Genomic DNA, 27650 nt, shown 5'->3' on the forward strand with positions numbered 1-27650 from the left:
TAGTGGTGCTTCCAACCGTAACACCTGCAGCTGAAAAAGCTGTCCAGCGCATGAGCCGTGGGACCAAGCACCTTTTAACCATAGTGAGAGTCTCCTATTGGTCATGGCTGTAACCAACGGGGAGGCAGGAGCTGGGAACAAACCCGGAAGTAGCCTCTGTGCGAGTGAGCAGTGGCTGCGCAGCATCTGGAGCAAAGGAGGAGAGTGAGCTGGAGCAGCAGGCGGGTCTGAGCGCACAGGGGCTTTTGCTGCTGGGGAGTCCCGGGCACAGCTCCGATGCCTTCGCCTTTCTCTCCTCCCAGCTGGGGCCCTCTAAGAGACTAGACTCTGTCTCTCTTTCTGTCTCTCTGAGACTCAACACTCTCATTTGTGTGTCTCTCTTTCAGTCCTGCTGTGGCTAAGAGCCTAGGCTCTGTGTGTGTTACTGTGGCTAAGATACTAGACACTGTCTACCTCTTTCTGGCTTGCTGTGGCTAACAGCCTAGACATGCTCGCTCTCTGTGTGTGTGCATCTCTTGCTTGCTTGTTGTGGCTAAGAGACTAGACTCTCTCTTGGGGGGGGGGTGTATGTCTCATCTCTAAGAGACTAGCCACTCTGTATGGGTGCGTGTCTCTCTCTAAGAGACTCGTCTGTAAAGTGTCTCTGTGTCTCCTTAAAAGAGAATAGACTCTTTGTTTCTGATTTAAACACAGATCATTTAAAATTAATTTATTCCTACACCCTTTATATACAAGAAGAAAGACTGCAGCACATACAGGAAGAATGCAAATAGCCACACAATCACAGGCCCCCATCTGCTTTTTACTGAGAAGCTGTACAGAATAAATACAGTAGAACCACAAGTTTGTGCATCTCTGCTTGCGAGTGTACCTGGTTGGTGGGGTGTCCTTATTGCTGATGTATGTATAAACTAAAATTCTAAGCGCATATGTACAAGCAAAAGCTAAAGCTTCCACTGCTCTGTTGCCTGTCAGTCCAGCTTCCTGGCACCCAGTTTCATAGGTCCCTTTGCCACCTTCCTGTCCGCCCGTTTAGCTTCCATCTCCTTCTTCCGCTCCTCTCGCTTCTTGCGTGCTAATTCTGCCCTGCTGAGACCTACGGAGACACAATAATTCCCAGCTAGTACAAACGGCTGGATGGAACAATCATGTGCAACTTTGCTTTTTCAGCAACTCACCCTGGTCAGAGTCCACAGATTCCCAGTTTTCCTCTGTACCCCAGTCGCCAATGGCATCCATGCTTCTCTGAAGTTAGACACAGAATTTGAATTCAGGGGACTTCTTCACAGTAATGCACTACACTGGGGGAGACACTCAGTACACATTTATCTTTCTACACAGGAAGAGAAGGGAAGTAGCTAATCCCTAAACTGAGTGGGTACCCCACCCTGCCTTCCCCTGGAGCTTCAGTTAAACAGAGAGTGGGGTGATAACACTAGCCCTTCCCAGGCCTTTTGGGGATTTGTAGACCCTCCTCCCCCCCCCCCCCCCACAACAAAAAACAAAACATACAATGTCACCCAGGGAGTCAGTGGCAGAGCTGGGAATTGACACACACACACACACACACACACCCCCCTCCCCACACACACCCCATCCTTGATCATGAGACATGGAGAAACTTACCTGGGTCTCTGTTGTTGACTTCTGAGTAGGGATTATGGAGAAGAAAGGATCTGGTTTCTCTACACTGGATGAGCTGTCCCAGTCATATTCGCTGGCCAGTTTGGTTCCTTCTGGTTGGGTCAAGGGAGCTTGCTGTGAGGGGGTCAGTTTCTGCACTGTCCCAGAACCAAAATCCTCCTCCCAGCTGTCCTCTGCCACGGAGCTTTGTCCCTGAGTGCCCCACTTCTTGTGACTCCAAGTAGATCCAACCTCCCAACCAGAGCTGGTCCAGTCTGATTCCTGTTTCTTGGAGGAGCTGCTGGTCTGTTAATGATAAGGGGGACGGGGGCAGATTGATCAGAGCAACCGGAAGAGGACAAATGAGCTACGAGACAGGAACTGAAGGGGCTTCTGGACTAGTCATATCCTATCTGCAAGATTTAGAAAAGGTGACTTTGAGCGCCCAGGCTCAACAGATAAAGGCCAGGAATGGGAAAAGACCTGCCCATCACCCTAGCCACACTGTCTTTCGTACTAGTAGGCACTTGAACAATGATTATTCCCATCTGAGGGCCGTACGGTGACTAAGGCAAGAAAGGCTGACAGTCTTAATTTAAAGACCACGATCAAATCGCCTTTTAACTTTCTCTGGAATAAACTAAACAGGCTGAGCTTCTCAAGTCTCTCCCTATAAGGGGGATTTTCCAGACACAAAATCCTTCTTATAGCTCTCTGCTGAGCTTTTCCAATTTGACAACATCCTTTTTGAAATGTAGACACCATAACCAGACACAGTATCCAGTAATGTTGTCACCACTACCATAAACAGAGGTGATGACCCTTCCTTTACTCCTATTCGATATTCCCCTGCTTATACGTCCAAGATTGTTTGCGCCCTTTCAGCTCTAGCATTGCCCTGGGAGCGCTTGGTTATTTATCATGACGTTCAAGTTCTTTTTGGTGTCACTGTAGTCCAGGATACAGTTCCCTTGCCCCCTTACAGTGATCTACATTTTTTGTTCCTAGATGTAATGATCCTTAGTTCTTATACAGCACTTTTCATCAGTAGACTTCAAAGCATTTAACAAAGGATTCATTATCCCCATTTGCCAGATGGGGAAACTGAGGCACAGATATTTGCCCAAGATCACTGAGCAAGCTGTGGCAGATAGAATCACAGAATATCAGGGTTGGAAGGGACCTCAGGAGGTCATCTAGTTCAACCCCCAACTAAATCATCCCAGCCAGAGCTTTGTCAAGCTTGATCTTGAAAACCTCAAAGGAAGGAGATTCCACCACCTCCCTAGGTTAACGCATTCCAGTGCTTCACCACCCTCCTAGTGAAAAAGTATTTCCTAATATCCAACCTAAACCTCCCCCACTGCAACTTGAGACCATTACTCCTTGTTCTGTCATCTGCTACCACTGAGAACAGTCAAAATCCATCCTCTTTGGAACCCCCTTTCAGGTAGTTGAAAGCAGCTATCAAATCCCCCCTCATTTTTCTCTTCCGCAGACTAAACAACCCCAGTTCCCTCAGCCTCTCCTCATAACTCATGTATTCCAGTCCCCTAATCATTTTTGTTGCCCTCCGCTGGACTCTTTTCAATTTTTCCACATCCTTCTTGTAGTGTGGGGCCCAAAACTGGACACAGTACTCCAGATGAGACCTCACCAGTGTCAAATAGAGGGGAACGATCACGTCCCTCGATCTGCTGGCAATGCCCCTACTTATACAGCCCAAAATGCCGTTAGCCTTCTTGGCAATAAGGGCACACTGTTGACTCATATCCAGCTTCTCGTCCACTGTAACCCCTAGGTTCTTTTCTGCAGAACTGCTGCCTACCCATTTGGTTCCTAGTCTGTAGCGGTGCACTGGATTCTTCCGTCCTAAGTGCAGAACGCTGCACTTGTCCTTGTTGAACTTCATCAGATTTCTTTTGGCCCAATCCTCGAATTTGTCTAGGGCCCTCTGTATCCTATCCCTACCCTCCAGCTTATCTACCACTCCTCCCAGTTTAGTGTCATTTGCAAACTTGCTGAAGGTGCAATCCACACCATCCTCCAGATCATTAATGAAGATACTGAACAAAACTGGCCCCAGGACCGACCCTTGGGGCACTCCGCTTGATACCGGCTGCCAACTAGACATGGAGCCACTGATCATTACCCGTTGAGCCAGACGATCTAGCCAGCTTTCTAGCCACCTTATAGTCCATTCATCCAGCCCATATTCTTTAACTTGCTGGCAAGAATACCGTGGGATCCAGGAATAGAACCGAGGACTCCTAAGTCCCTGTCTAGTGCCCTATCCACTAGGCCACACTATTGCCCCTACAACTTTCCCAGTTGGTATTAGCTTGAGGGTTACTTGCTCCCTCCCAGAGATCATGGAGACCAAATGCACCAGAAAGGGATACCTGCACTTAAGACAGCATATGGTGTGGCATCAGAGTGATAGCATGTGCGGAAAGCCACCTACCATCCTGGTCCCAGGCTTCTTCAACGCCAAGGCTGGTTCTGACCACTCCGGGGTGTTCCAGTCATCTGGGCTCGCCTGCCCTTTGGATTGCTCAGCCTCTTGCTACAAGCAAAAGCACAGAAAATGAAGCACAGCACATGAGGAAGCAGAATCTCAAACCAGGCAGCAACAGATCCTACAACTAATATGGCAGAAGTCACTGGATGGCGCTGTGGTGCATACTCATCTGCATATGAGCAGTGGCCAGTCTTGGAAAACATGCAACGCTGTTGTTAGCTTGGTGATGCATGTATGTATTCTTTTCAGGGGAGCTATTGCAAGCAGCGCAGGGGTATTTGCTGCCTGCCCTTAATCTTTTTAACTACAGCAGGTTCTTGGGGCAGAATTGCTTCTGGGAAACTGGGCATGGGGCACTGGCATCTAGGCTGAGAAATGTGAAATGGGATTGCCCCGCATGCTGTTTGTGACCACCCCTGTCCCAGGACTGCGCATGCAGTGTAAATAAATAAGTTACACTAAAAAATTGCCCCCACTCTACTAATTTCCCCACCAGACTAGAAGCTCCCAAATCTGCTCAACTCAGCAGAGGGGGTTACAAGTCCTTACTCCAATCACTGAGGCAGCCCACCTGTCATCCTCAAACAAACTCTACTGCAGATGGAAGTGTGCTGCTCACCTCCAGGCTCCCCCAGTCCTCATCGTCCCATCTATCTGTGGAGTTCTCTTCTTCCTCGGTCACATCCCCCTCCAGATCCCACCGGCTGGATGGAATGGGAGCTGCTGGCAACATCGCCGGGGAAGGGATGTTGCTGGCTCCTTAAAGACAAAAGCCCACAGTATTAGAAGGTGTCCTTTTTCTGACAGTGGCCAGCACTGAGCGCTTCAGAGGAACTGTGCCCAAGTTTTCTCATAACTCCTATTACAGCTAGGGCTTGTCAACACAGGGACTGCTATGGCTATACTGGCCAATTTCCCCAGGGGATCCTTTCCAAATCCCTTGTTCATTTAGTATTTTTATGTTAAAAGATGCTAATTGCTGCCATCACCTGAGTCTTGTATCCAAAAACAATCACAGCCCTAGTTACAGCCAATGGGTGCACCAAGCAGACTCAACGGAAGGAGCAATTAAGCCACTTTATGTAGTAGAGACAGCTACAAAGACTAGAGGGATCAACCAATGCATACAGCAGGTCAGAGCCAAGACCGCAGGGACTAGGAGATCAGTTGCAACCTGTGCGTGTTGGGAGGCAAGAAGCCCAGGGAAGCACCGAGTAGATGAGAGAGGAAGCGAGGGACAGAGCTGCTTGGGCACAGAGTGATAGACTCAAGGAGCTCCATCTATTTAGCGTAACACAGAAGGTTTGGAGGTAACCTGATCCCTGTCTAAGTCCCCACATGGGGAACAGAAATTTGTCAGTGTAACACACAAAGACCTAACAAGATCCAATGGCTGGAAGTGGAAACTAGAAAAATTCAGACAAGATATAAAGCACACATTTTTAACAGGGTGCAGAGAGAATTGAGTTAAATCAGCAAGCAGAAAACTTGGATTTAAATCATCAATTGTTAAACTTGTTTTACATTTGTACTTTTAAATTATTTGCCTAACCAAAAGTTATTTTCACTGATTGTAATCATTAAAACATGCTGATTTGCAACTAAATATTGCCTTTACATTAAATGTGATGCTATTTTTTGCTAACCAGGTGGATGCACTACACATTTATTTAAGCAATTATATAGCTTAACATACATTTATTCAGATTCTTAATTCTTACTTTTTATTATTTTAGAAATGGCGAATAACAAATTTCTTATTTATCAGGCAATTAACTGTGATCTATGAAATTCAATTAGAAATGAGCAAAACCAGCTTTTTAATTTTTGTACTAGCTAAATAAAACTACGTTAAATGTGCTGGAAAATGAAAGTTTATTAAAAACCTATTTTGTATTTAAAACTAATTGATTTATTATTCATAGATTGGAAAAGGAAAAACAAGCTTTCCTGCTTTTTCAACTCCCAATCAGTTTCTTAACTTCAAATGAACTAGTCATTGAACTGAACTTCTTGAATAAAGTGAAAAGAAGATATTCTCTCTGCATCTCCAGAAGAGCTACTGCTGTCAAAAGCTGGCTCAGTACTTCAACAAACTCTGGCTCCAGGTGCTTAGGTGGTGATTTCCACCAGTTAAGTGGTTTGATTTTCTTTAAAACTTTGGCACCACGTATATACTGCTTAATATTCTTTTTTTCATTTAATTTAAATGCTTGACTCTAGTATTTTTAGGCCTTAACACAGTTTATCAAGATTTCAAATTTAATTTTAAGTAGGTTTACTTTTTAATTAATTTAAACTAAAAAAATCTGATTTCTTCGATTATTTTAATTTAAATCATTCATTTTTATCTACCATGACAGTGAGGGTAATAGAACAAGTTACCAAGGATTGTAGTGGATTTTCCATCAGTCAATTTTTAAATCAAGATGGGATGTTTTTCTAAAAGACCTGCTCTATTTCAAATAGGAGTTAACACAAGGAAATCCTATGGCCTGTATTCCAGCAGAAGTCAGACCAGATGATCGCAAGGTCCCTTTCTGGCCTCAAACATCTGTGAAAAGCTCGCTAGCAGGGCAGATTTGAGGATTTCTGAGCAGGAAAACGGCCTGCTGTTGTTGGGTTCTCCTGTGGTCAGGGAAACGGACTTTGTGTGCATTTGTTATAAATAAACAAGATTACACCAAGATTAAAGTTGGGCAAAACAAAAATTCAGCAAACGGTAAATTAGCTAAAACTGCATTTTGAGGGGCACTAAAATTATATGCCATATTCAACCTTAGCTTGCAAATAGTTTCAGTTAAAAAAAATGGATTTCTTTCCCCCCAAAAAATGTCAAAACTAAGAGTTTTGACACTTTCGACTTTTTGTTTAGAAAAGTTTCATTTACAAATGTAGCTAGATTAATTAAAAAATAAACAAACAAAAAATGTTTTGTGTTTGTCATTTTGCTTCAGGTGTTTTTTTGAGCTGAAACAAAGTTGTTTTCATTTCAGCAACCATCACCCTCATCCCCGTCAAAAAAAAAATCACATATTCGCTCAGCTCTAACTAAAAATATACCTGACTTGCGTCACTGATTTCCCCTTTTCTGGAAACTACCTTGCAAAGTCTCAAATACTGACCAACTGCTTGAGCCAGAGGGGCAACCATCCTTATTATTACACTCTGGCTAATCTTCTGTAGGTTAACTGCGTGTCACGCAAACACGTATTTCCTTCTATCGCTTGAGATGGTGCTGCTGGCTTCAGTGCCATTTGCTGCATGGCTGCTCAATTCTTTGATGCCACCACCCCAGGGTGAATAAAGCCCAATGCAAGCTTTGCAATTACAACTGTGCAAAGACTGACCGATACTGGGTGGCTCCAGTGCACCTCCAGTGGGAGTTTCCACAGCTGTTTGTTCTACCGTGGTCCCGGCGTTTGTTCGGATTAGCTTCGACGTAAGCGATGAGACCCCTGTCACGGCCCAGCCTGCCCAGCTGGCAGCTGCTCCCATCCCGGGGCTCGTTGATGCTGCGTGAACATCCTTCTCTGCAAAGGGAGCAGAAAGAAAAGGGGAAAAACGTCCATTAGTTCTGTTTGGTGTTTAAATGCCTGAAAACTTCAGCACAGTATTAGGATCTCTCACCCAGTTCAGAGAGCTGAGATGGGTCTTCAGAGACGGTTTCTAGCTTAGTCACGAAGCTTCGAATGGCCTTGAAAGTCTAGGAGATTGAAGTTATTTTATTATTATATGCTGTAGAGATACCCTCTCCAGACAGTGGGAGCCCTTGTTGCACCAGTGACTGCACAGACACCCAACTGAGATTGGGTGCCACCATCACACTGGATGCTAGAATGGACTCGTCCAAGCTTTGAGGCCCCCGTTGTGCTGGGCATCAGAGCTGGAGGTTTGGAATTGGCAGCTCTGCAAATTTCACTGCAGATCCAACTCACCTGATCCCTGACTGTCTTTTCAGGGTCAACTGTCAGCGCACAGAGAACCGGCAGGATTTTGAATGCGCAGTCATTCATAGAGTAGAAGTTGTGAGTGGCAGCAAATCCCAAGACGCCTGCTGCCCGGGAGGGAGCAAATGGGTCTTTTGTGGCACGGCTGAAGGCAGAGATCAAAACTCTTTGTCTAGTCTGGAAATAAGAGAATGGGCAACTTATTATGTGTATTATGGTAGCACCCGGGAGCCCCAGTCACAGATCCATTGTGCTAGCCATATGCACAAACACATAAAAAAACAGTCCCTGCCCTGAAGAGCTTTCAATGTAAATAGACTAGACAGACACAGAGTAGTAGAAAGGAAGATTACCCTGTTTTACAGTCAAAGAACAATGAAGTGTTTTTCCCGAGGTTACACTGACTTTGTAGCAGAGCCAGGAATGAAAGCCAGGCCTTCCAGGCTCTGGCCTGGTACTTTAACCACAAAACCCTCCTGTCCCCTCCTCCTGAATGCTAGAGCGTTGCTGGGATCTATAATCCACAATTCCTCACTTAAAGATGACCACAATCTTCCTCTGCATCATATGAAGCCTTGGTGGGAAATAGGCATTTTAAAGGGAAATCATCCTGGGAAAGAAACCAGGGTCTGTGTCCCTATTTTCCCCATCCTGCCAGGCATCGGGTCCCTCTGGAGTGCAGGAAACGGTCTCACTACTCACGCTGGCATTGAGGTAAGGACCGATCTTTCCAAGGCACACGGTGGTGTTGCAACGAATGGGCCCCTGGTCATCCTTGGCCTGCAGACGGGCAAAGTGCTTCATCAGCTCCATATTGAGATTGTTCTCGTTCAGCTTGGGGGCCAGCAGCAGCATCGACTGTGAAGGGAGGAAAGAGGCTGGTCATGGGGTAGTTCAGGTCTAATAATATCTAGCTCTTACATAGCACTTGTCATCAGTAGCTCTCAAAATGCCTTACAAAGGAGGTTGGTACCATTATCCCCATTGTATACATGGGGAAACTGAGGCACGGGCTGTTAAAGTGATTTGCCCAAGGTCACCCAGCAGGCAAGTGGGAGAGACAGGAATTTAACCCAGGTCTCCTAAGTCCCAGTCTAATACCAATCCATTAGGCCATGGTGCCTCCCTAGCTCGCAGGATGTGTTGATAGTGTGGCTAATAACAGGGAGTAACTCCTGAAGCATCCCTTGTTGTACAGCTATTGTAGGGCTTTTATCCTCTGTAGGACACTAGTATTATGCAACATTTATATTGCAATAGAACTTAGAGGATTTGGGCCCCATCGTGTCAGGCACTGTACAAACAAAATAATTATAGCTGGACGAAACCTTTTTGACAAAACAGAAAAACAGAGTCTGGTGGAAACTGAAACAATGTGAGGGAACATGGTTTTTGATAAAATTCTCAATGGAAGAAAGTCAAAGCGATTTGTTTAGACTGTTTCAACCGTATCTTTTCATTTTATTTAGTTTCTACTTCTATATTATAATAATGTTAATATTAGATTATATATATTGTATTGACTTACATTTAATATTTTATAGTGTTTAGACAAACCAAACTATTTCAGCATTATTGATACAAAATGAGAGGCTAAATGATTCACAGTTTCATTTTATTTCGCTAACTTTTATATTATATTAATTTTTAATTCATAGTATAATTTATATATTGTTTGGACATAAACTAAATGCTTTTACCTTATTAAAATGAAACAATTTGATATTACCAAAACAAAACGTTTCGATGGCTCCAAATCAAATTTTTCAGAGCTTAACAACAAGTCTGTGGAAAATTTAGGAATGAGAACAAAAATCATTTTTGAAATGTCATAATTTGCCACAGAACGGAAATTCCATTTCCCAGCCAACTCTAATCACAAAGCACTCCCTGCCCCCAGAGAGCTTAACAACGAGTCTGGACCCCATTGTTTCAGGCACTGTACAAACAGAGAACAATGGTAGTATCTGTCCCAAAAATCAGGCAACAGAGTGACATCCCTGGGGGTTTGGATCTGACATTATGTCCTGCAGTGACAGACATTTCTACTGCCCTTTGTCTGTCAATGAACCCCTTAGGATAGTGGCAAGGGTTGGGTTAAACCTCATTAAAACCTTGATTAAAGGTAGTTGTAAGAAGCTATTCAAGCTTCTTTATGGACTCAGAGCTGAAACATTAGGGGGCCTGCAAACAAAACCTGTGTTTTGGCACATGTGAGGCCACTCAGGCATTTGAATTCAGGGGGCAGAGGGACTACCCTGGGTATTGTTTTAGTAGAGGGGTGAGAAGAGAAAACAGCCAGGAAGCACCACACAGAGAAGCACTGAGAGAGGGCCCTGAGAAGACGCCAAGCGAGAGCTTTTGAGCAGAGTGCTGGCTGAAGCAGCTGGGAGCAAAGAAACTTCAAACAAAGAGATGTCCTGTTGTTTGATTCCTGCTGTGTTCAGAGAAACGGCACTTTGTACATTCTTTGTAAATAAACAGGATTGCATCAAAGAAAACCTGATGTGATCATCAATTTCTCCACCTAACCAAACAGCCTGCAGGACCCCAAATTTTGGCTAACGACTTGGGTCAAAAAGGGGTAACATCCAGCTCTTAACATTCATATATCTCAGAGCAGTTTACAAAGGAGGATCACTATCATTATCTGCATTTTTCAGATGGGGGAAACAGACAGGTGGGTGACTTGCCAAGGTAAGTGGCAAAGCTGGGAACAGAATCCAGGCCCAAGGGGGAAGGGAGGGGGAAAAGAGGACTCAGATAGAGACATTGGAAAGGGGTCTAGTTTTCAGAGGGTGGGTGCTCAGTACTTTCCGCAAATCAGGTCTCTTTCTAAAAGAGATCTCAAATCAGGCAACCAAAATCACTAGTCACTTTTGACAAATCCTGGCCCAGGTCTCCTGAATCCTTGGTCCAAAGCACTATCCACAGACCATATTGCCTATCTATCCAGCCAGTGTACACAGCAGAAAGTGCACCCTCTGAAACTGACAGGACTCAGGACAGACTTGTCTGAGGTTCTTTATGGGAAAGACTGTCCAGATCATGCAAACCAGTATCAAATAAAACCTCCTCCCCATGCAGAGGTAAGAATTAGCAACAGGTTCAGACAAGATCAATAGTCCAGAGTAGCATCATCCTCCCCCTTAACTCTACCCCATCAGCATCCTTCAAGAAGGAGGAACAGAGCAACCCTGAAATTGATTCCCAGATTATAAAGTCAGAAGGGATCACTGTGATCATCTAGTGTGACCTGTATAACACAGGTCACAGACTTCTCTATGTTAATTCCTATTTGAACCAGAGCAGATCGGTTAGAAAAACATCCCAGCTTGATTTAAAAATTATCAGTGATGGAGAATCCACCACATCCCTTGGCAAGTTGTTCCAATGGTTATTCATCCTCACTGTTAAAAATGTGCACCTTATTTCCAGTCTGGCTTTTTCTAGCTTCAACTTCTAGCCACTAGATCTTGTTAGGTTTCAGAGTAGCAGCTGTGTTAGTCTGTATCCGCAAAAAGAAAAGGAGTACTTGTGGCACCTTAGAGACTAACAAATTTATTTGAGCATAAGCTTATGTTCAAATAAATTTGTTAGTCTCTAAGGTGCCACAAGTACTCCTTTTCTTTTTGTAGATCTTGTTAGACCTTTCTCTGCTAGAGCGAAGAGCCCATTAAAAAAGATTTTGTTGCCCATGTATGTACTTACAGACTGTGACCAAGCCACCCATTAACCTTCTCTTTGATAAGCTAAATGGATTGAGCTCCTGGAGTCTCTCACTATCAGGCAGGTTTTCCAACCCTTTAATCATTCTCCTGGCTCTTCTCTGAACCCTCTCTACTTTATCCACATCCTTCTTAGAAGTGTGGACATCAGAACTGGACACAATATTCCAGCAGTGGTTGCACCAGTGCCAGATACTGAGGTAACAGAACCTTCCTACTCGAGATCCCACATTTGTACATCCAAGATCACATTAACCCTCTGTTGTTCTACCTTCACGGTCTGCTCACGAATGGCCGGGTTGGTGTCCAGGAAGCCATGCACAACATGGGGAAAGATCTGGGTGTTGACGGTGGGTTCGTTGAGGTATTGGATGAAGTTTTCCATCTGCAACACACACACACACACGCATGTGCCACCAGTCAGGACTTAACGTTTGGTGTAGTGCTGAGCAAAATCAATGCACAGTCAAAATTAGCAGGGCTCCACACCATCTGGGGAGAGCCAAGAGGAGAACTCAGATGTCCTGATTCCCAATCTCCTGTTCTAAGCCCTTGACATCACACCTGTCCACAGCCAGGAAAAGATCCAGAAATCCTGGCTCCGAGCCACCCCTGCAGCACGCTTCTTCCCACAGCTCGGCACAGAACCCAGGCGTTCTAATTCTCAGTCCCCTTGTCCTAACAACTAAGTGAAGTGATACTCTCTCCCAAAGCAGAATCCAAAAATCCAGTCTGCTAATTCTTTGATCTAGCCACAAAACCACTCCCCTCTCAGAGCTGAGAGTAGAACCAAGGAGTCCCAACTCCCATTCTCCTTGGTTCTAACCACTAGACAGGCACCATTCCCCTCCCAGAGCCAGGAACAGAACCCAAAAGTTCAGACTCCCCGTCCCCTCCCTGTTCTAACAAGAACAGAAAAATACTGCTCCTGCTAACCTGTCTGAGCCCTGGATCCGCCCAAGTGCACAGATGCGAAGTGAGGCTGATCACTGACCTGCTGCAGCAGTCGTATCCTCATGGCTCGGTCGGTGGAGGAGAACATTTTGACGATGACAGGAATGATCTTCTGCTGATACTCTTCAGTGTTCAGGAACTTCCCCACCTGCAACAACACTGGAAGTTAAAGAGGAGGCTTTGATCCTGAAGGAGATGAGGGGCATGCAAAGCTTTAGTGCGGAGACGGAAAGTGGTGAGGTGGGCCCATGAGCCTTCCAGAGATAAGATACTCCTAGCTGGGCCACACCAAGAAATTCATCTGTAGATGTTCCTGGAGTACTGATGTCAGCTCTTGGCATCATCTCCTCCATGGTCCATGTATCTTGGGAATGGAATCCCCGTCTTTCCACACACACACCCTGCAAGGTCATGTGTCAGTTGATGAGGAATGTGTAGTAATGGCAGACCTCTCTGGCCTCAGTTTCCCTTTTCCTGGCATGAGCTGTGGTAAAGTAGGGGAGGCGGGGGGGAGTGACAGAGCACACAGAGCCCTGGCATGGAGGGAGAATCAAGGACTCTGATATAGGTGAAGGGAATGTAGCACATCCAGCCTGCCATGAGAGGTGGGCGTTGGAGGGAGTTGAATGAGAGGGTGGTTCACAGGGCACTTGTTGGGGAAATGGAGCGATGCAAGGACCCCTGGTGTATGCAATGTGTGCAGCCTACAGAAGCTACGAAGCGCGCGACCCCTTAATAGGGCAGTTTAGTCCTAAAATGCCTCTCTCCCCCAACCACACCAACTTCACTGAGTCACAGCTCAAACTGGTCCCTCTAGGGCTCTAGCCAACAGAGCAACAGTCGGTTCCCACTTTGAACTGGCCCTATACGGTTACTTTGTGTTTGCCTGTCTCCTCCCTGTCCCTTCCACAGGTCCTGCTCAGTCGCAGGAGATCTCCAGCACCAACTGCTCTCCCCTCCCCACAAGCAAAGTCCGCTTGCCAGCAGTCCTTGCTCACTCTGGGAACTACAATCCTCAGAATGCCCAGAGACAGGAAACAGGCCGGTAGCCCCATCCCGTCACAAGATGTAAACAGGGGAATGCCACCATCAGAACAGCAGCTCACCTTGAAGAGTGGGGTTAGGATGACGGCACCAGCACTACCAAACTCAAAGGCCGTCAGCAGTTGTGGGAGGATCTTGTGCCGGCAGAAATCTTCGGGGAAGGTGTCTAGGTTGTTGCTCAGCTCCTGGAAGAACTTCTGCCGTGCTGCTGGTTCCTTAATCTGCCGGGGCAGGGGGAAAGGGAAATGGGGTCACTGGGTCAGACTAGCCTGCTCCTTGTGGCTCCATTCTGCCCTTTGGGGCTGCCAACAAGACAACCAATGCAATGGTGGTTTGGATGACGCAGTCTCCTCTCTCACTAGGAAATGGTTGGAAATACAGCAAGTTCTTGTTCTACCATACAGGGGCATGAATTTCCAGATCTGCTAACATGGGCTGGAGTTGAACCAGTGACTTAAAGCTGAAGTGGTCTTTATCCTATTTAACCCTGAACCAGCCAGTCCCTCCCACAACTTGGGGCCACATCAGAGCTAATGCTTTGTGGAATGAAAAGACACCTTACCCCTTTCCCTGCCCCCTATGCCAACCAGTCCCCCTGCCCTGCAGCAGGATTGATGCCGGTACTCCCTAGAGAGGAAAGGCCTCAAATCCCATTCCCCACCTCCCTGATCCAGCCAGTCTTCCCCTCAGAGCTGGTGCCCTCTGGAGAGGAAGGGCCTCATATTCCATTCCCCACCCCAGCCAGTTCCCTCTCAACCTCCCCCTAAAATTAATTGTGCTCCAGAAGCCACTTTTCCCCACCAAGCGAGCATATAACGGAGCCGAGACAAAGGTCAGTACTGCCCAAGGCAAGTTCAGTGGGTCCATAAACCAATGCAGGGGGTCCTCAAGCCCCAGCAATTGATTGGACACTCTCTTGGGCACCTCTGGCCTACACAGAGAAGCTCTAATACTATACTTTCCACCCCTCCAGAATGGGGGCAACAAGGCTACCACCATCGCTCTCACCTGGATCTCTTCCAGGAAAAGGTTGGTCTCTACAAAGCTGTTCTTCATGAAGCCATTGAGGCCCCGGCAGTTCTGGAGGAACTTGGCAGGGTTGGGACGGATTTTGGGGTTGGCCCCCACCAGTTCGCAGTAGTGGGGGACCAGCGACTTGGGGATCTGGAAAGAGGATACACAGATTCTACAATCAGGAAGAGGTGTCCCTTGTGTGTTAAGCATTCGCTATGGATACTAATTAGTTTGAGATCTTTTCAGCTTGGATAGCCAAACAGTTGACAACCGCCAATGGATCTCATTATCCCTGTTTTAGGAATGAGGAAACTGGGGCACAGGGAGACAGGCTGAGCTGCCCAAGGTGACACAGCAACTCCATGGCAGAACTGGGAAGAGAACCCAGGAATCCTGACTCATGTTCCCACCCCTCCCAAAGCTGGGGATAGAATCCAGGAATCCTGGCCGCTTCCCCTCCCCCACACTAATCACTAGACTTTCCACCCCTTTCCCTCCCAGAACTGGGAGTAGAACCCAGGAGCCCTGACTCCCAGCCCCTCCTGCTCTAACCCCTAGACCCCACTCCCCCTAGAGTTCCCAGTCCTGTGCCCTATCTATTGCACCCTACTGCTATTCTACAGCACAACCACAAAACTCTTTACCAACCCATTTGAAATTGCACAGCTCTGTAAAGGACTGCTTAAGGAATAGTAGCTGCACAGAGGCTGCCTAAAGCAGAGAGTGATCTGCAATCCTTGTCATGCTCCTATAAGTTTGGCCAATAAACAAAACAGAAGGGCCACTATTTAACCACAGGATGGACAGACACAGGGCAATATGCTACCAGTTCCCCAAAAATGCACCTCTATAGAAAACTGCATTGACTCACCCTCACATTAACAGGGTGAAGCTGATGGTTAGCTCTGGGGCATGTGGCCTAGCAAACTGGGACAAAGGAGACTTCGGTTCTACTCCTGGCTCTACCATTGGCCTACTGGGTAACATCCTGCCCCCTTTGTGCCTCAGTTTCCCCATCTGTAAAATGGGAATAATGAGTCTAACCTCCTCTGTAAAGCTTCTATGATCTACTGATGAAAATTGCTACATAAGAGCTAGAGTCTATTATTACTGAAGTCAATGGGGCCTGAAAAACACATTCTCCCCCCACAGCGTATTGCGAAACCCACCAGCAATCAACTTTCCCTGCCCTTCCGGGTGTAACCCAGATCCATGTGGTGCTCTGTCCCCCTCTAGCCATGGCTGGGCCACAGACAGAGGTTGATGAGTCTGCTACAGCCTGGCTCTTTTAGCACACGTCACAGAGGCTCCTGATTCTGGGTTTGATTCCTGTCGCCAACAACCCACCCAGAGGTGTAATATTACAAGTAGAGGGATTGTAGCCAGGCAGATCTGCTGATTAATTACTTTGCCAGGCCCTATCAACAGAGTGGGTGGGAAGGGGATTGACCACATTACCTTGCCAAGGGATCGCAAGGAGGACGGACGGGGCAGGGTGCCATTGAAAACCTCCCAGATGAGGCAGCCAAGACGCCACATGTCCGCAGACCTGGCACAGCAGAAGAACCAATGTAACTTTCCCAGTGATTTCCCCATGGGGAAGGAAAGTGCAACCCAGCTGTATTTTGCATAGCATGATCCACACAAACTACACCCCCAAGACACTTTAGGGTTAGGCAGAAGGGTTATGCAGGAAAACAAACAATAGAGGAGCTTGAAATGAGACAGAGGCTCTTGCATGCACGTGCACACACACTGTCAAGAGATGGCAGGGACTGGATACACAGAACGGGGAGTAGAGGGGGATACAGCAATTCTGTTCGGAGACAGGTGTCTTGCACACACAGAGAAGAGGCAGGTGCCAGGTGCACTGAGAGGAGAGCAGAGAGAGACGCAGGGATGAGGATTCCTGAGGGCAAGGGGCTGCAGAGGAGAAGGTTCTTGCACATGCACACAGCGGGACACTGTGGAGAAAGAAAGACCAGGTCATGGAGGGTGACTGGAGAAAGACCGCAGAGTGAGTTAACAATGAGGAGGGTAATATGGAACTGGTCCCTGAAATAACAATAAAACCCCAGCAATGCATGTACAGAACAATAAGCAGAGCTCAAAGCCTCTCCCTTCCAGAACCTGGGCTTTGTTAGTTATTGGGCTCAGTGCAGGAATCACAGAGAGAAATTCTCTGGCCTGTGTTAAACAAGAGATCAGACATAATGGTCCCTTCTGGTCTTAACATCTACAAATCTATTTGTATTATGGTCATGTCTAGAGAGGCCCCGACAGAGATTGGGAGGCCTCTGTCGTGCCGGCTGAGCTGCAGATCTCACTCAGCTGAGATCAGGGGGCCCATCGTGCTCGGCACTGCACAGTCACACAGTGAGAGTGAGTCTCTGCCCACAAAGAGCTTACAGTCTAACTAGATAAAAGGGTGGGAGGAGATTAACGGGCCCTGCCCCATCTCCCACTCACCATTTCTCCCCAGGGATTTTGCTGTTATCTGTTTTCTCTGGTGGGTCGTATCTCTCCAGCTCAGGGATCCCTTTCCGAGGCGGGGTGTTGTCACCCTGGGTCGAGTACATGTAATCCAGGCCACCCAGCTTCCACTCACCAGCGCGGTCCACAAAAACAGCAGCCATGCACACATTATTGTGGATGAGGTTGCAGTCGTTCACCAGGAAGCTGAGCGCTTTCTGGAAAGGCAAGGGAAGGACAAGTGAGAGGAGCAGTCAGCTGGGAGCCCTGTGAGGGGAATCTTAGAGACAGAATGGTCTAGTTGAGGGGTGGGATACTGCCATTAAATAATTAGCCTGAGACCACTATTGTCTAACCCCACTCCCATAATTTCCAGCAACTGTGAAAATTTAAAATCAATAAAAATTGAAAAACAGGTTAAAAATAAAGATCAATATTATCTGTCAAAATTAAAAACAATAAAACTCTAATTCTGCCACGTTTAATTAAAACTGAGGGGCAACCAAGACTAGGGCCTGTGGGCAAAGGAGTTGGTGGTTTAGGATTTTCTATACAGGCACAACCCATCTGCTTGAGATCACTGTATCTTACCACAATCTGATGGAGGCCCCACGATATCTCCTGTTCATTTAACCCTCCAGAGTCTGCTTTCGACTTCAGGTAAGTACTCAGAGACGTCACAGGCTCTGTCACCACGTGTAAACATTTCTCTGTCTATCCCCCCCCGCAAAAAAAACACCATGTTTCTTTTTGTTACAGAAGCACCCAGAGGCTCCAAGTGAGATCGGAGCCCCTTTGTGCTGGGCACGTTATTATTAGTATTACGGTAGCATTGTAGCCCCAACCAAGATCAAAAGGTCCTGTTGGACCTGGCGTTGCACAGACCACCCCCACAAATGAGACTGGGGTCCTGTCGGGTAGGACGCCACAGAGACCCCCACAACTGAGATCAGAGAGGCACTGAACAGCCCACCCCCACCTGAGACTGGAGACCCCTGTTGTATCAGGCACTGCACAATCCCCATCCAACTGAGACTGGGGCTCTGTTGTACCAGGCACTGCACAACCCCCTTCTAACTAAGATTGGGGCCCCTCTTGTGCCAGGCACTGCACAACCCCCTCCAACTGAGACTGGGGCTCCTATTGTGTCAGGCACTGCACAACCCACCCCACCAACTGAGACTGGGGCCCCTGTTGTGCCAGGCACTGCACAATGCTCTCCTTTACCCCATTAATTGAGATCAAGGACCCCTTAGTGCCAGTCACTGTGCAGAATCTCCCAACCAAAATAGGGGACTGCCTCCATCCCAGACACTGCACAGACACCACCTCCCAACAAGATCAGGGACCCCCATTGTGCCAGGCTCCACACAGATCCCCCCACAAATGAGATCAAGGGATGCTTAGTGCCAGCCACTGCACAGACACCACTGCCCCATCCCCATTAGGGGGTCCAGCATGCAGCCCCTGGCATGGCAAAAGGCCCAGATCTCTGTCAGGATCCATGCGGTGCCCTAAAGAGGATCTCCAATCTTGTTCAGAGTTGCTGGGGCCTACCATAATACAAGTAAACACATAATAAATAAATGCATCCACTATAGGAAGACAAAAGTGTAATACACTGGGCTGTCCCACTGCAAGCTGGACATGTCGGGTGACACTGCTTTATCCAGATTCAGGATTTGCTGCAGTTTCATAAAGGCAGTGGATAAATAACATAATTCCATACAGTATCAATCCAGCATCCTAAGCATTGGTGTTTTTCAGGCTAGGAAACACACTCTGGGGCAGAAATCACTCTTTACTCTGCGCCCTTTACTCTGTGCCATTCTGGGGCAGAGATCACCCTTTACTCTGTGTCAGATGTGATACAAATCCAGCCCTGAACTGTTCAGGGCCTCAGACATCATCGCAATAAAAAATCATAATCCTCAAAGACTGCAGACATAGTCACAATATGAAATCACAAATATAATGGACGGTAGGTACCGCCACAAATAAAAATCATAAACAATACCTCCAATCCGTCGATGTAGGACAGAATATTGGGGTGCCGGAGGGTTTTTAAGCGTTTGAAAGCTGCCTTGGCGACCTGTGTCTGTTCATCCGAATTAGGTTTAATTTCATAGACGAAAACAGATACCAGATCCCCTGTGGTCTGAAGAAAAACAAAAAAGTGTTATGTGCTATTTATTTAAGGGTGTCTATGATCCTATAGTATCTGAGCAGAGCTATTTTCCCCAAAGTACAGATGGTGAAACAGAGGCACAGAAAAAGGATGTGAAGCTTGCCAGAAGTTGGGAATGGGTGACAGGGGATGGATGGATCACTTGATGATTGCCCTGTTCTGTTTATTCCCTCTGAAGCACCTGGCATTGGCCACTGTCAGATGATAGGATACTGGGCTAGCTGGACCTTTGGTCTGAGCCAGTATGGCTGTTCTTATGTTCTTACTTGCCCAAGGTCACATGGGGAGTCTGTGGAATTGAACCGAGGTCTCCTGTGTCCCATGATGGCATCCAAATTGCTGGCTCATCTTTCCTCCCTTGTGGGGATGGCCGGGGATGGGGAGTCAAGGACAGTCTGTTTGGGGAAGGCAATGTAGTTTAGTGGACAGAGCATTGCACTCACAAGACTTGGGTTCTATTCCAGGCTCAACTACTGGCTTGCTAGATGACATTTGGCAAGTTCCATCCCCGCTCTGTGCCTCAGTTTCCCCACATGTAAAATGGTGATAATGATACCAACTTGCTTTGAAAAAGGGTTTTGTGATCTACTGATGAAAAGCTCCATATCAGAGCTAGGTATTAAATAATTATTACTATTATTATTATATGGACCCTATAATGAGGGTAACCGTGTCTGCCTCTGGGTGGAACACAGTAGACACTCTGGAAGCAGGCCAAACCCTCCCATTTTCATGCTGCTGTTTGTCCCCTGACCCTAGGGGACTTCAAGTAGTACTAGATCCTTGGATGTCCCCCAGCTGCTTTGGAAAGTGAGATGGGGGTGGGGGGGAGACCCTTGAGACTAAGGAAGAACTAGAGAAGCCCTCAATTGGGGTTCCCTGGGCCCTTTATTTTTGGGGATGCTCAGGAATGGGGAGAGCTTGGAGGGACCCTGAAAATCCTTGTTATCAGGGGAGGAAGAGCCTAGAGGGCCGTCTGAAACGTCCTTCCATCTTAGTGGCGGCCCCGGAACCCCCTCTATCCTTGATAACGGTATCTGAGTGGGGGCTTGGACACACCCTCCCATAAACCAGGGGAGAAGCAAAACTCTGGGGATCATTAAACACCTCTTCTGCTCTAGGGGGTCCTGTAAACCCTGCCTTCGTCCAAAAGCTCTTTGAAACTCCCCTTTTACACCCAGAGGAGGGCTTGACCCCCCCCTCCCCCAGCCATACCCCACCTCTAGCTCAGGCTAGGGAAGAGAAGCCTGGATACCCTCTACACCCCGGCCTAGGGATGAGGGCCTGGAAACCCACTCCTGAACCCCGGACTTCGGGGGCGGGGGGGGCTGGAAACCTCCCCCCGTATCCTGGGTTGGGGACCTTGGAACCCCCCGTACCACGGGCTGGAGAGGGGGAGGCCTGGAAACCTACCTCCCCCCCGTACCCCTGGCTGGGGAGCCTGGAAACCACCACCCCCGTACCCCGAGCTGGGGAGGGGGAGGGCTGGAAACCTCCCCTGTGCCCCGAGCTGGCGGTCCCGGTGGCGGCCGCTCCAGGCTAGGGAGGCCCCGCCACGTCAGGCGAGCAAAGGCCGGGCCGGGCCCAACGAGGGGATTCACCTTCCTCCTGCCCCGGTGCAGCTGCCAGGGCCCCGCGGGCTCTCCCCGCTCCGCGCCCGCCTCCGCGCCGAACTCATAAGGGAAATCCCGGACCGGGTCCCGGGAGAAGAACCACATCGTCCGGCCGGGCCGCTCCGGGACCGGGATCCGGCTCCTCCGGGCTGCGCGGAGCGGACAGGCCGCCAGAGGGCAGCAGAGAGCGCGGCGCTGGGGGCGGGGGAGGAGGCTGGGAGCAGAGCAGGGGAGCAATGATGGGCCGGGGGAGGCCTGGCGCAGAGCTAAGCCCGGCGGCTGCCCCGGCCGACCCCCAGCAGCCGCAGATTCTGGTAGGGTGCAGAAGGGCCTCCTCGGCAGCTGGCGGACCCCACCGCGCCTGCCAGCTGCCGCCTTTGCTTTGCCAGTGGAGCTGTCCAGGCACAAAGAATCATAGAATATCAGGGTTGGAAGGGACCGCAGGAGGTCATCTAGTCCAACCCCCTGCTCAAAGCAGGACCAATCTCCCACTTTTGTTCCAGATCCCTAAATGGCCCCGTCAAGGATTGAACTCACAATCCTGGGTTTAGCAGGCCAATGCTCAAACCACTGAGCTATCCCTCCCCCCCAAAAGAGGTGACTTGATTGTCCACAACATCCCACAGCAAGGTGAGTGACAGCCTGGGAATGGGACCCAGGAGTCCTGCCTCCCAGTCTCTACTCCAGCTACTAACCCAGACTCTCCTCCCTGAGTCACTGGAAAGCTCATGCTCAAATAAATTGGTTAGTCTCTAAGGTGCCACAAGTACTCCTTTTCTTTTTGCAAATACAGACTAACACGGCTGTTACTCTGAAACCTGAATAAAACTCTGTCTCCCAGTATCTGTTCTAACCATGAAGTCACCCCCCTCCAACATTTTTTGTGGGGGACTGTTTTTTATTTTTCTAGTATAACTGAGAAATTAGATGAGTTCTATTCCTAGCTGTGCTGGGTGACCTTGGACAAGACATTTCACCTCTCTGTGCATCAGTTTTCCCCTCTGTAAAATGGGTATAATGATACCAACCTCCCTTGTCAAGCACTTTCAGATCTAGAGATGCTATCTAAGAGCTAGGTATTATTGTGAAGCTTGACTAGACTAGAAATACAGTGCAAATTTTTCACAGGGAAGATGATTAACTATTAGAATAGTTGGCCTTGAGCTGTAGTGGATTTTCCATCACTTGGAGTTTTTTAATCAAGGCTAGATGTTTTTCTAAACAATCTGTTCAAGGGCAAACAGAGATTATTAGCTTGATGCAGAAATTACTTACTGTGTGAGGTTCTTCTGGCCTGTGTTATACAGGAGGTCAGACTAGATGATTATAAAGATCCCTTTTGTTCTTAAAATCTATGAATCTATGCCTAACACAATAGGGCAGGGGGGGGAACCTTTTTTCTATCCCGAGCCATTGACTCACAGAAAAAAATCAATTGCGGGCCACACACAAGTAAAAAGCAAGGGTCTGATCCAAAGCCCCACACCCCACCCCAGGCTAGCTCCCCAGCCCCAGAGGAGTGCCGGGAGGCACACGGCCCCAGCCTCCACAGCCCCAGCGTGCCAGAAAGGTGGGCAGCGTGTGGCCCCAGCCCCAGAGCACTGGGGAGATTCGCAGCACACGACCACAGCTTCCCCAGTCCTGGAACGCTAGGAGGGCAGGTGGGCGGCACTGCCGCAGCCTGCCCAGCCCCGGTTGGAGCACAGGGGGACTGGAGGAGCTGCATGGTGCATGGCGGTAAATAAGAGTGGGGGGAGACCTGGGCAGGGCAAAGCGTGGGCAGGTCCACGCCTGGCTGTTTGAGGAGGCACAGCCTCCTTCAATGTATGGTACCCGCCGCCCATGCGCAGGCCAGATGAAAGTAAGCAACGGGCTGGATCCGGCCCACGGGCTGTAGGTTCCCCACCCCTGCAATAGGGCTTTGGCTGCTGGCGTTTTGACCCCCGACTTTGAGGTATTTAGGTGTTGCTACACTCAGGGTTGCAATGCCTAACTGATTTAGTATCCTAAATCTAATTTTCAAAAGGGATTTAGGCACTTAGGTCCCAAAAGCCTATGGATTTAGGCTCCAAAGGACCTAAATCTCTTTTGAAAATTAGATTTAGGCCATGTCTCCTAAATGAGTTAGGCGCTGAAACACTGAGTGCAGCAATGCCTAAATACTTTTTAAAAGCTGGACCTAGGCACTGTCATAATACAAATAATAAATATTATCCTGTGTTATTCAGTTTCCCCAAGATATCAAAGTTTCAAAAGTTAAATCCCTTTACCTTTCACTTGTATATTTTTGTTTAATCAATTCCTTTCAGCCTCTTTTAAGATCTGTCATGCTGACCAACAGTCTATTGTTTCCTTGTGCTCCCCCATCTGTCTGTCTGCATCCACGTTGTCTCTCGACAAATGTAATCTTTCCCCCACTCATATCTATTCAAAAAGCTGCTGCAAAGATCATTTTCTAGCCTCTCCCTTTGACCATGTCACCCCTCCTTGCCTGTCTCCATTGGCTCCCCTTTCTTTATTGCATCAAACATAAGCTATTTGTCCTCACTTTCCAAGTCCTGAATGTCTTATGCCAGTAGACCCCAAACTATGGGGCAGGTCTCTGCTAGGGGGGAATGAAAGAATGTCCGGGCAGGGTACGATGGGGCCTGGAGCCAGCCTCCTCAGGGGGCGGGGAGGGAGCGCCACCCAGCCTCGCTCTGCCCCCAGCTCCTCTCCAGCCCTGGCCTCAGCCACCAGCCCCAGCCCCAGCCATGGCTATTGTCCCAGCCCCAGCGGGCCACAAACCAGGTAAGGGGGTGGCGTGACAAAAAAGTTTGGGAACTACTGCCCTATCCCACCTGACCTATCATCTCTCATTCACTATCAAGAGGTTGATTCCTGCCTCCATGGTGCCTGTGCTTCCATTACCCACTTGTTAAATTTGTAAGCACCTTCGTGTATTCTCCCGTAAACATCCACAAAACTACTTCATCTTCCTCCTTCAAATCTCTCTTTTGTTGTGATGCCTACAAAAAACGTTACAATGGTTAGGTTATTGGTGGTATCGAGCTTAGGCGCCGACTCTGTGGGTGCTCCGGGGCTGGAGCACCCACCAGCAGCCCTCCTTATCAGCTCCCACTCACCCTCCCCCAGCGCCTCCCTGCCTTCCATCCACCACAATCAGTTGTTTCATGGCATGTGGTAGGAGGCTCTGGAGGATTGAGGACACAGCACGCTCAGAAGAGGGGGACAAAACTGGTCGGGAAGAGACAGAGCAGGGCGGGAAGAGGTGGGGTGGGGGCAGAGCAGGGGTGGGAAGAGGTGGGGCGGGGGGGCCTTGGGGGAAGGGGTGATTGGGGGCAGAGCCAGGGGTCAAACACCTCCCGGCATTTTGGAAAGTCGGTGCCTGTGGTACTGAGATTGTCTGATATTGTCTCATTGTACACCCTTGTACATCTGTTGGCCCTTGTTTTATTCTTAGATTGTGAGCTCTTTGGGGCAGCGACTGTCTTGTTTGTACTGTGCCTAGCAAAATGGGGTCCTGGTCCGTGACTGAGGCTCCTAAGTGCTATTGCAGTATACACAATAAATACAACTAATTGGTTTTGTGTCCAGGCTTTCTAACTACCAACTTTATTTAATTGAAACCCAGGCTATTTCTCTGACAGCCCACCCAACTGCTCCTCCTTTTTCAGAAGTCCCAGGAACCTCACTGTACACTGTGGTCTAAAAAGTGTTGAGCTACGGTAACTACGTGCACAGTGAGAGGAAGCAGCATTCTGAATCATGCATTGCAATTCTGACTTTGATCGCTAGAAGGAGCTAAAGATATGCAGATGATTTCTATTCCTTCCTAAATCTGAGCTGTCCAAGCAAGAGGAAGCATCTCACACACAGAGCAATGATTCCAGAAAATTCTGGTTTCAACCGGAGAAACCAATGTAATGAAAATAGAAAATGATTGTATGACTTTTTATTCTAGAATGTCACTTTTAAAGAATCTCTACATAAAAGAATAAATGGACACAAATCAGACATCAGGAATGGTAACATACAAAAGCCAGTAAGAGAACATTTCAATCTCCCTGGACATTCAAGAACAGATTTAAAAGTAGCCATCCTTCAACAAAAAATCTTCAAAAACAGACTTCAAAGAGAAACTCCGATGAAATGAGCTGTAGCTCACAAAAGCTTATGCTCAAATAAATTGGTTAGTCCCTAAGCTGCTGCAAGTACTCCTTTGCTACTCTGAAACCTGTAGAGCTACAATTCATTTGCAAACTTAACACCGTTAATTTGGGCTTGAATAGGGACTGGGAGTGGCTGGCTCACTACAAAAGCAATTTTCCCTCTCTTGGTATTGACACCTCCTCATCAATTACTGGGAGTTGACCACATCCACCCTGACTGATTTGCCCTTGTCAATGTTGGTTCTCCACTTGTAAAGTAACTCCCTTCTCTTCATGTGCCAGTATATTTATGCCTGTATCTGTAATTTTCACTCCATACATCTGAAGAAGTGGGATTTTTTACCCACCAAAGCTTATGCCCAAATAAATCTGTTAGTCTTCAAGGTGCCACCAGACTCCTCGGTGTTTTTGTGGATACAGACAAACACGGCTACCCCTCTGACAGCCAGAAGCCATGTTTTAAAGTATCATCTGGCTCTGCAGCTTTGTGGACCGTATCAAAGGTCTGAACAGTGACATTCTCTTGCTGATTTAACTCTGAGAGGCAAGGAAGCCAGGGGAATTGCACACTTGCATCTAAGGGGCCAGATAACCTTGTGGTTGAAACAGGGAGCTCAGAGCCAGAGTACTCAGGAGATGGCCACATAATTCTTGTGTGATCCTGGAGGGCTAATTCTGTATGGTTTACTTGAGTAATCTTTACTCACACAGAAAATCCCACTAAAGGGAATGGGATTATTTCACACACGAGTAAAGGGTGCAAGATCTTCTCTGTGCCTCAATTTCCTCTTCTCTCAAAGCTTGTTGACACACACAAATGCCTCTAACTATGCCAGTATAGTTAGAGCTGTACAACCATGTTAGTGTGGATGCAGTTATACTGGTATAAAGGTGCTTTATTATGATATAGCTGTTCATATATCGGAAGGGGATTAAGCTATATTGGTATAAGGCCAGGTCTATACTACAAACTTCTACTGGCATAGCTATGCCAGTCAGGGGCCTGATCTCTGACTGACACAGCTGTGCAGGAAGAAGCCTCTAGCGTTTTGCTGGTATAAGTTGTGTCCATACTAGGAATGCTTTGCTGGTATAGTATACCAGTATAGCTATACAGTCAGAGAGCTCCTGTTGTAGATTTGGCCTAAGGCACCTTTATATCAGTGTAACTGAATCCAAACTAGGTATTATACTGGTATAATTATTTGGGTAAAAAACCCCTCTCCCCAACAGTATAAAATCTGTGCATAAACCAGGCCTCACATAAGGACACAAGTAGACACACAAACACATATACACACATACATATAATATAAATATACACATGCACCTAAGCACACAGGTATGTAACGTGTCCACAAATGTGCATGCACACACACACAAAGGCATGCAAACACATATAGTCACACACACAGGGTATGCAAACATATAAAAGTAGACACAGGTACACAAACACAAGTATATACACAAGCACAGGTGTACAAAAAACACACATACATGCATACACAGCAGGCATCTTTGCACTTTCTCCTGTGCACAGGCAGAGTTTCCCATAAAATTCTGCAAAGGCAACACATTATCCTCCTCCAAATTTCTTCTCACCTCTGACATGCTCTCTATAAATCACATGAGAATGCTTAGGTAGTTGGTGTGCTGCAGCCATTGCTTATTAGCCTCTAATCATAATAGTTTCCCTGTGACATTGCATTCTTTCCTTTGTTGTATCAATTTACTTTCTCTCCTCTTAATGTCTGGGACAGAGACTGTCTTTTCATTATGTATGTGTACACAACACCTAGCTCAGTGGGACTGAAATCTCAAAGTAATATCAGAGGTAAACTGTTAGGACGCCAAGTTCATGAGTGTGAAGTACCTTGAGATCAGGCAGGGTAGAATTACAAAGTAGGATAGAAGAAAAGGAGTATTTGTGGCACCTTAGAGACTAACAAATTTATTTGAGCATAAGCTTTCGTGAGCTACAGCTCACTTCATCAGATGCCAAAAATTGCGAACTACTCTGAAACCTAAAGTACGATAGTAAATTGCAAAATGCATTACTGCATTATTTGCTGACCTTATTACAGGGCTGGAATGGGGGGCAGGGGGCACACAGAATCCCTAGTGTGGGGAGACTTGGGGACCCTGGCATACATCTGAATGAGGGACACAGAGCCCTAGGCATTGGGGTAGGAGAAAGTTGCAAGGAATCCCTGAAATAGAGGTAGATGGAAGGATGGCACACAGGAAACTTGTGGGGGTGAAATGGTGGAAATGTAAGGAACCCCTGGCGTGTGCAATCTAGTTTACACTGAGACATTGAGTGGCTTTTCATATACCCTATTTCTGAAATGACTCACTAGGTAAGACCTGC

The 27650-nt window shown here is 47.5% G+C and overlaps 1 protein-coding gene across 1 annotated transcript; it reads right to left on the bottom strand.

Annotated features, from left to right (window-relative positions):
• Nucleotides 1-694: 694 nt before the first annotated feature.
• SCYL1 (SCY1 like pseudokinase 1) lies at nucleotides 695-21265 on the bottom strand. The gene is made up of 18 exons (XM_077821810.1): nucleotides 21096-21265; nucleotides 19324-19464; nucleotides 17898-18020; nucleotides 17304-17524; nucleotides 16293-16383; nucleotides 14829-14984; nucleotides 13883-14041; nucleotides 12817-12924; nucleotides 12094-12207; nucleotides 8797-8952; nucleotides 8083-8271; nucleotides 7775-7850; nucleotides 7495-7677; nucleotides 4764-4903; nucleotides 4088-4189; nucleotides 1627-1929; nucleotides 1179-1245; nucleotides 695-1096 (listed from the first exon to the last, which is right to left on the bottom strand). Exons 1-18 carry the CDS (start codon nucleotides 21210-21212, stop codon nucleotides 972-974), a joined length of 2571 nt encoding a protein of 856 aa, XP_077677936.1. The 5' UTR covers nucleotides 21213-21265; the 3' UTR covers nucleotides 695-971.
• Nucleotides 21266-27650: the final 6385 nt, after the last annotated feature.

This window comes from Eretmochelys imbricata, chromosome 7 (genome assembly GCF_965152235.1).
Source record: "Eretmochelys imbricata isolate rEreImb1 chromosome 7, rEreImb1.hap1, whole genome shotgun sequence".
NCBI classification, from domain to species: domain Eukaryota; kingdom Metazoa; phylum Chordata; order Testudines; family Cheloniidae; genus Eretmochelys; species Eretmochelys imbricata.

Coding starts and splice junctions, on each gene's coding strand:
- SCYL1 (XM_077821810.1), bottom strand. CDS start 21,212: ATGTGGTTCTTCTCCCGGGACCCGGTCCGGGATTTCCCTTATGAGTTC. Junction 12,925..13,882: donor TCCTAACCCCACTCTTCAAG/GTGAGCTGCTGT, acceptor GTGTTGTTGCAG/GTGGGGAAGTTCCTGAACAC. Junction 8,272..8,796: donor GTCCTTACCTCAATGCCAGC/GTGAGTAGTGAG, acceptor TCTTATTTCCAG/ACTAGACAAAGAGTTTTGAT.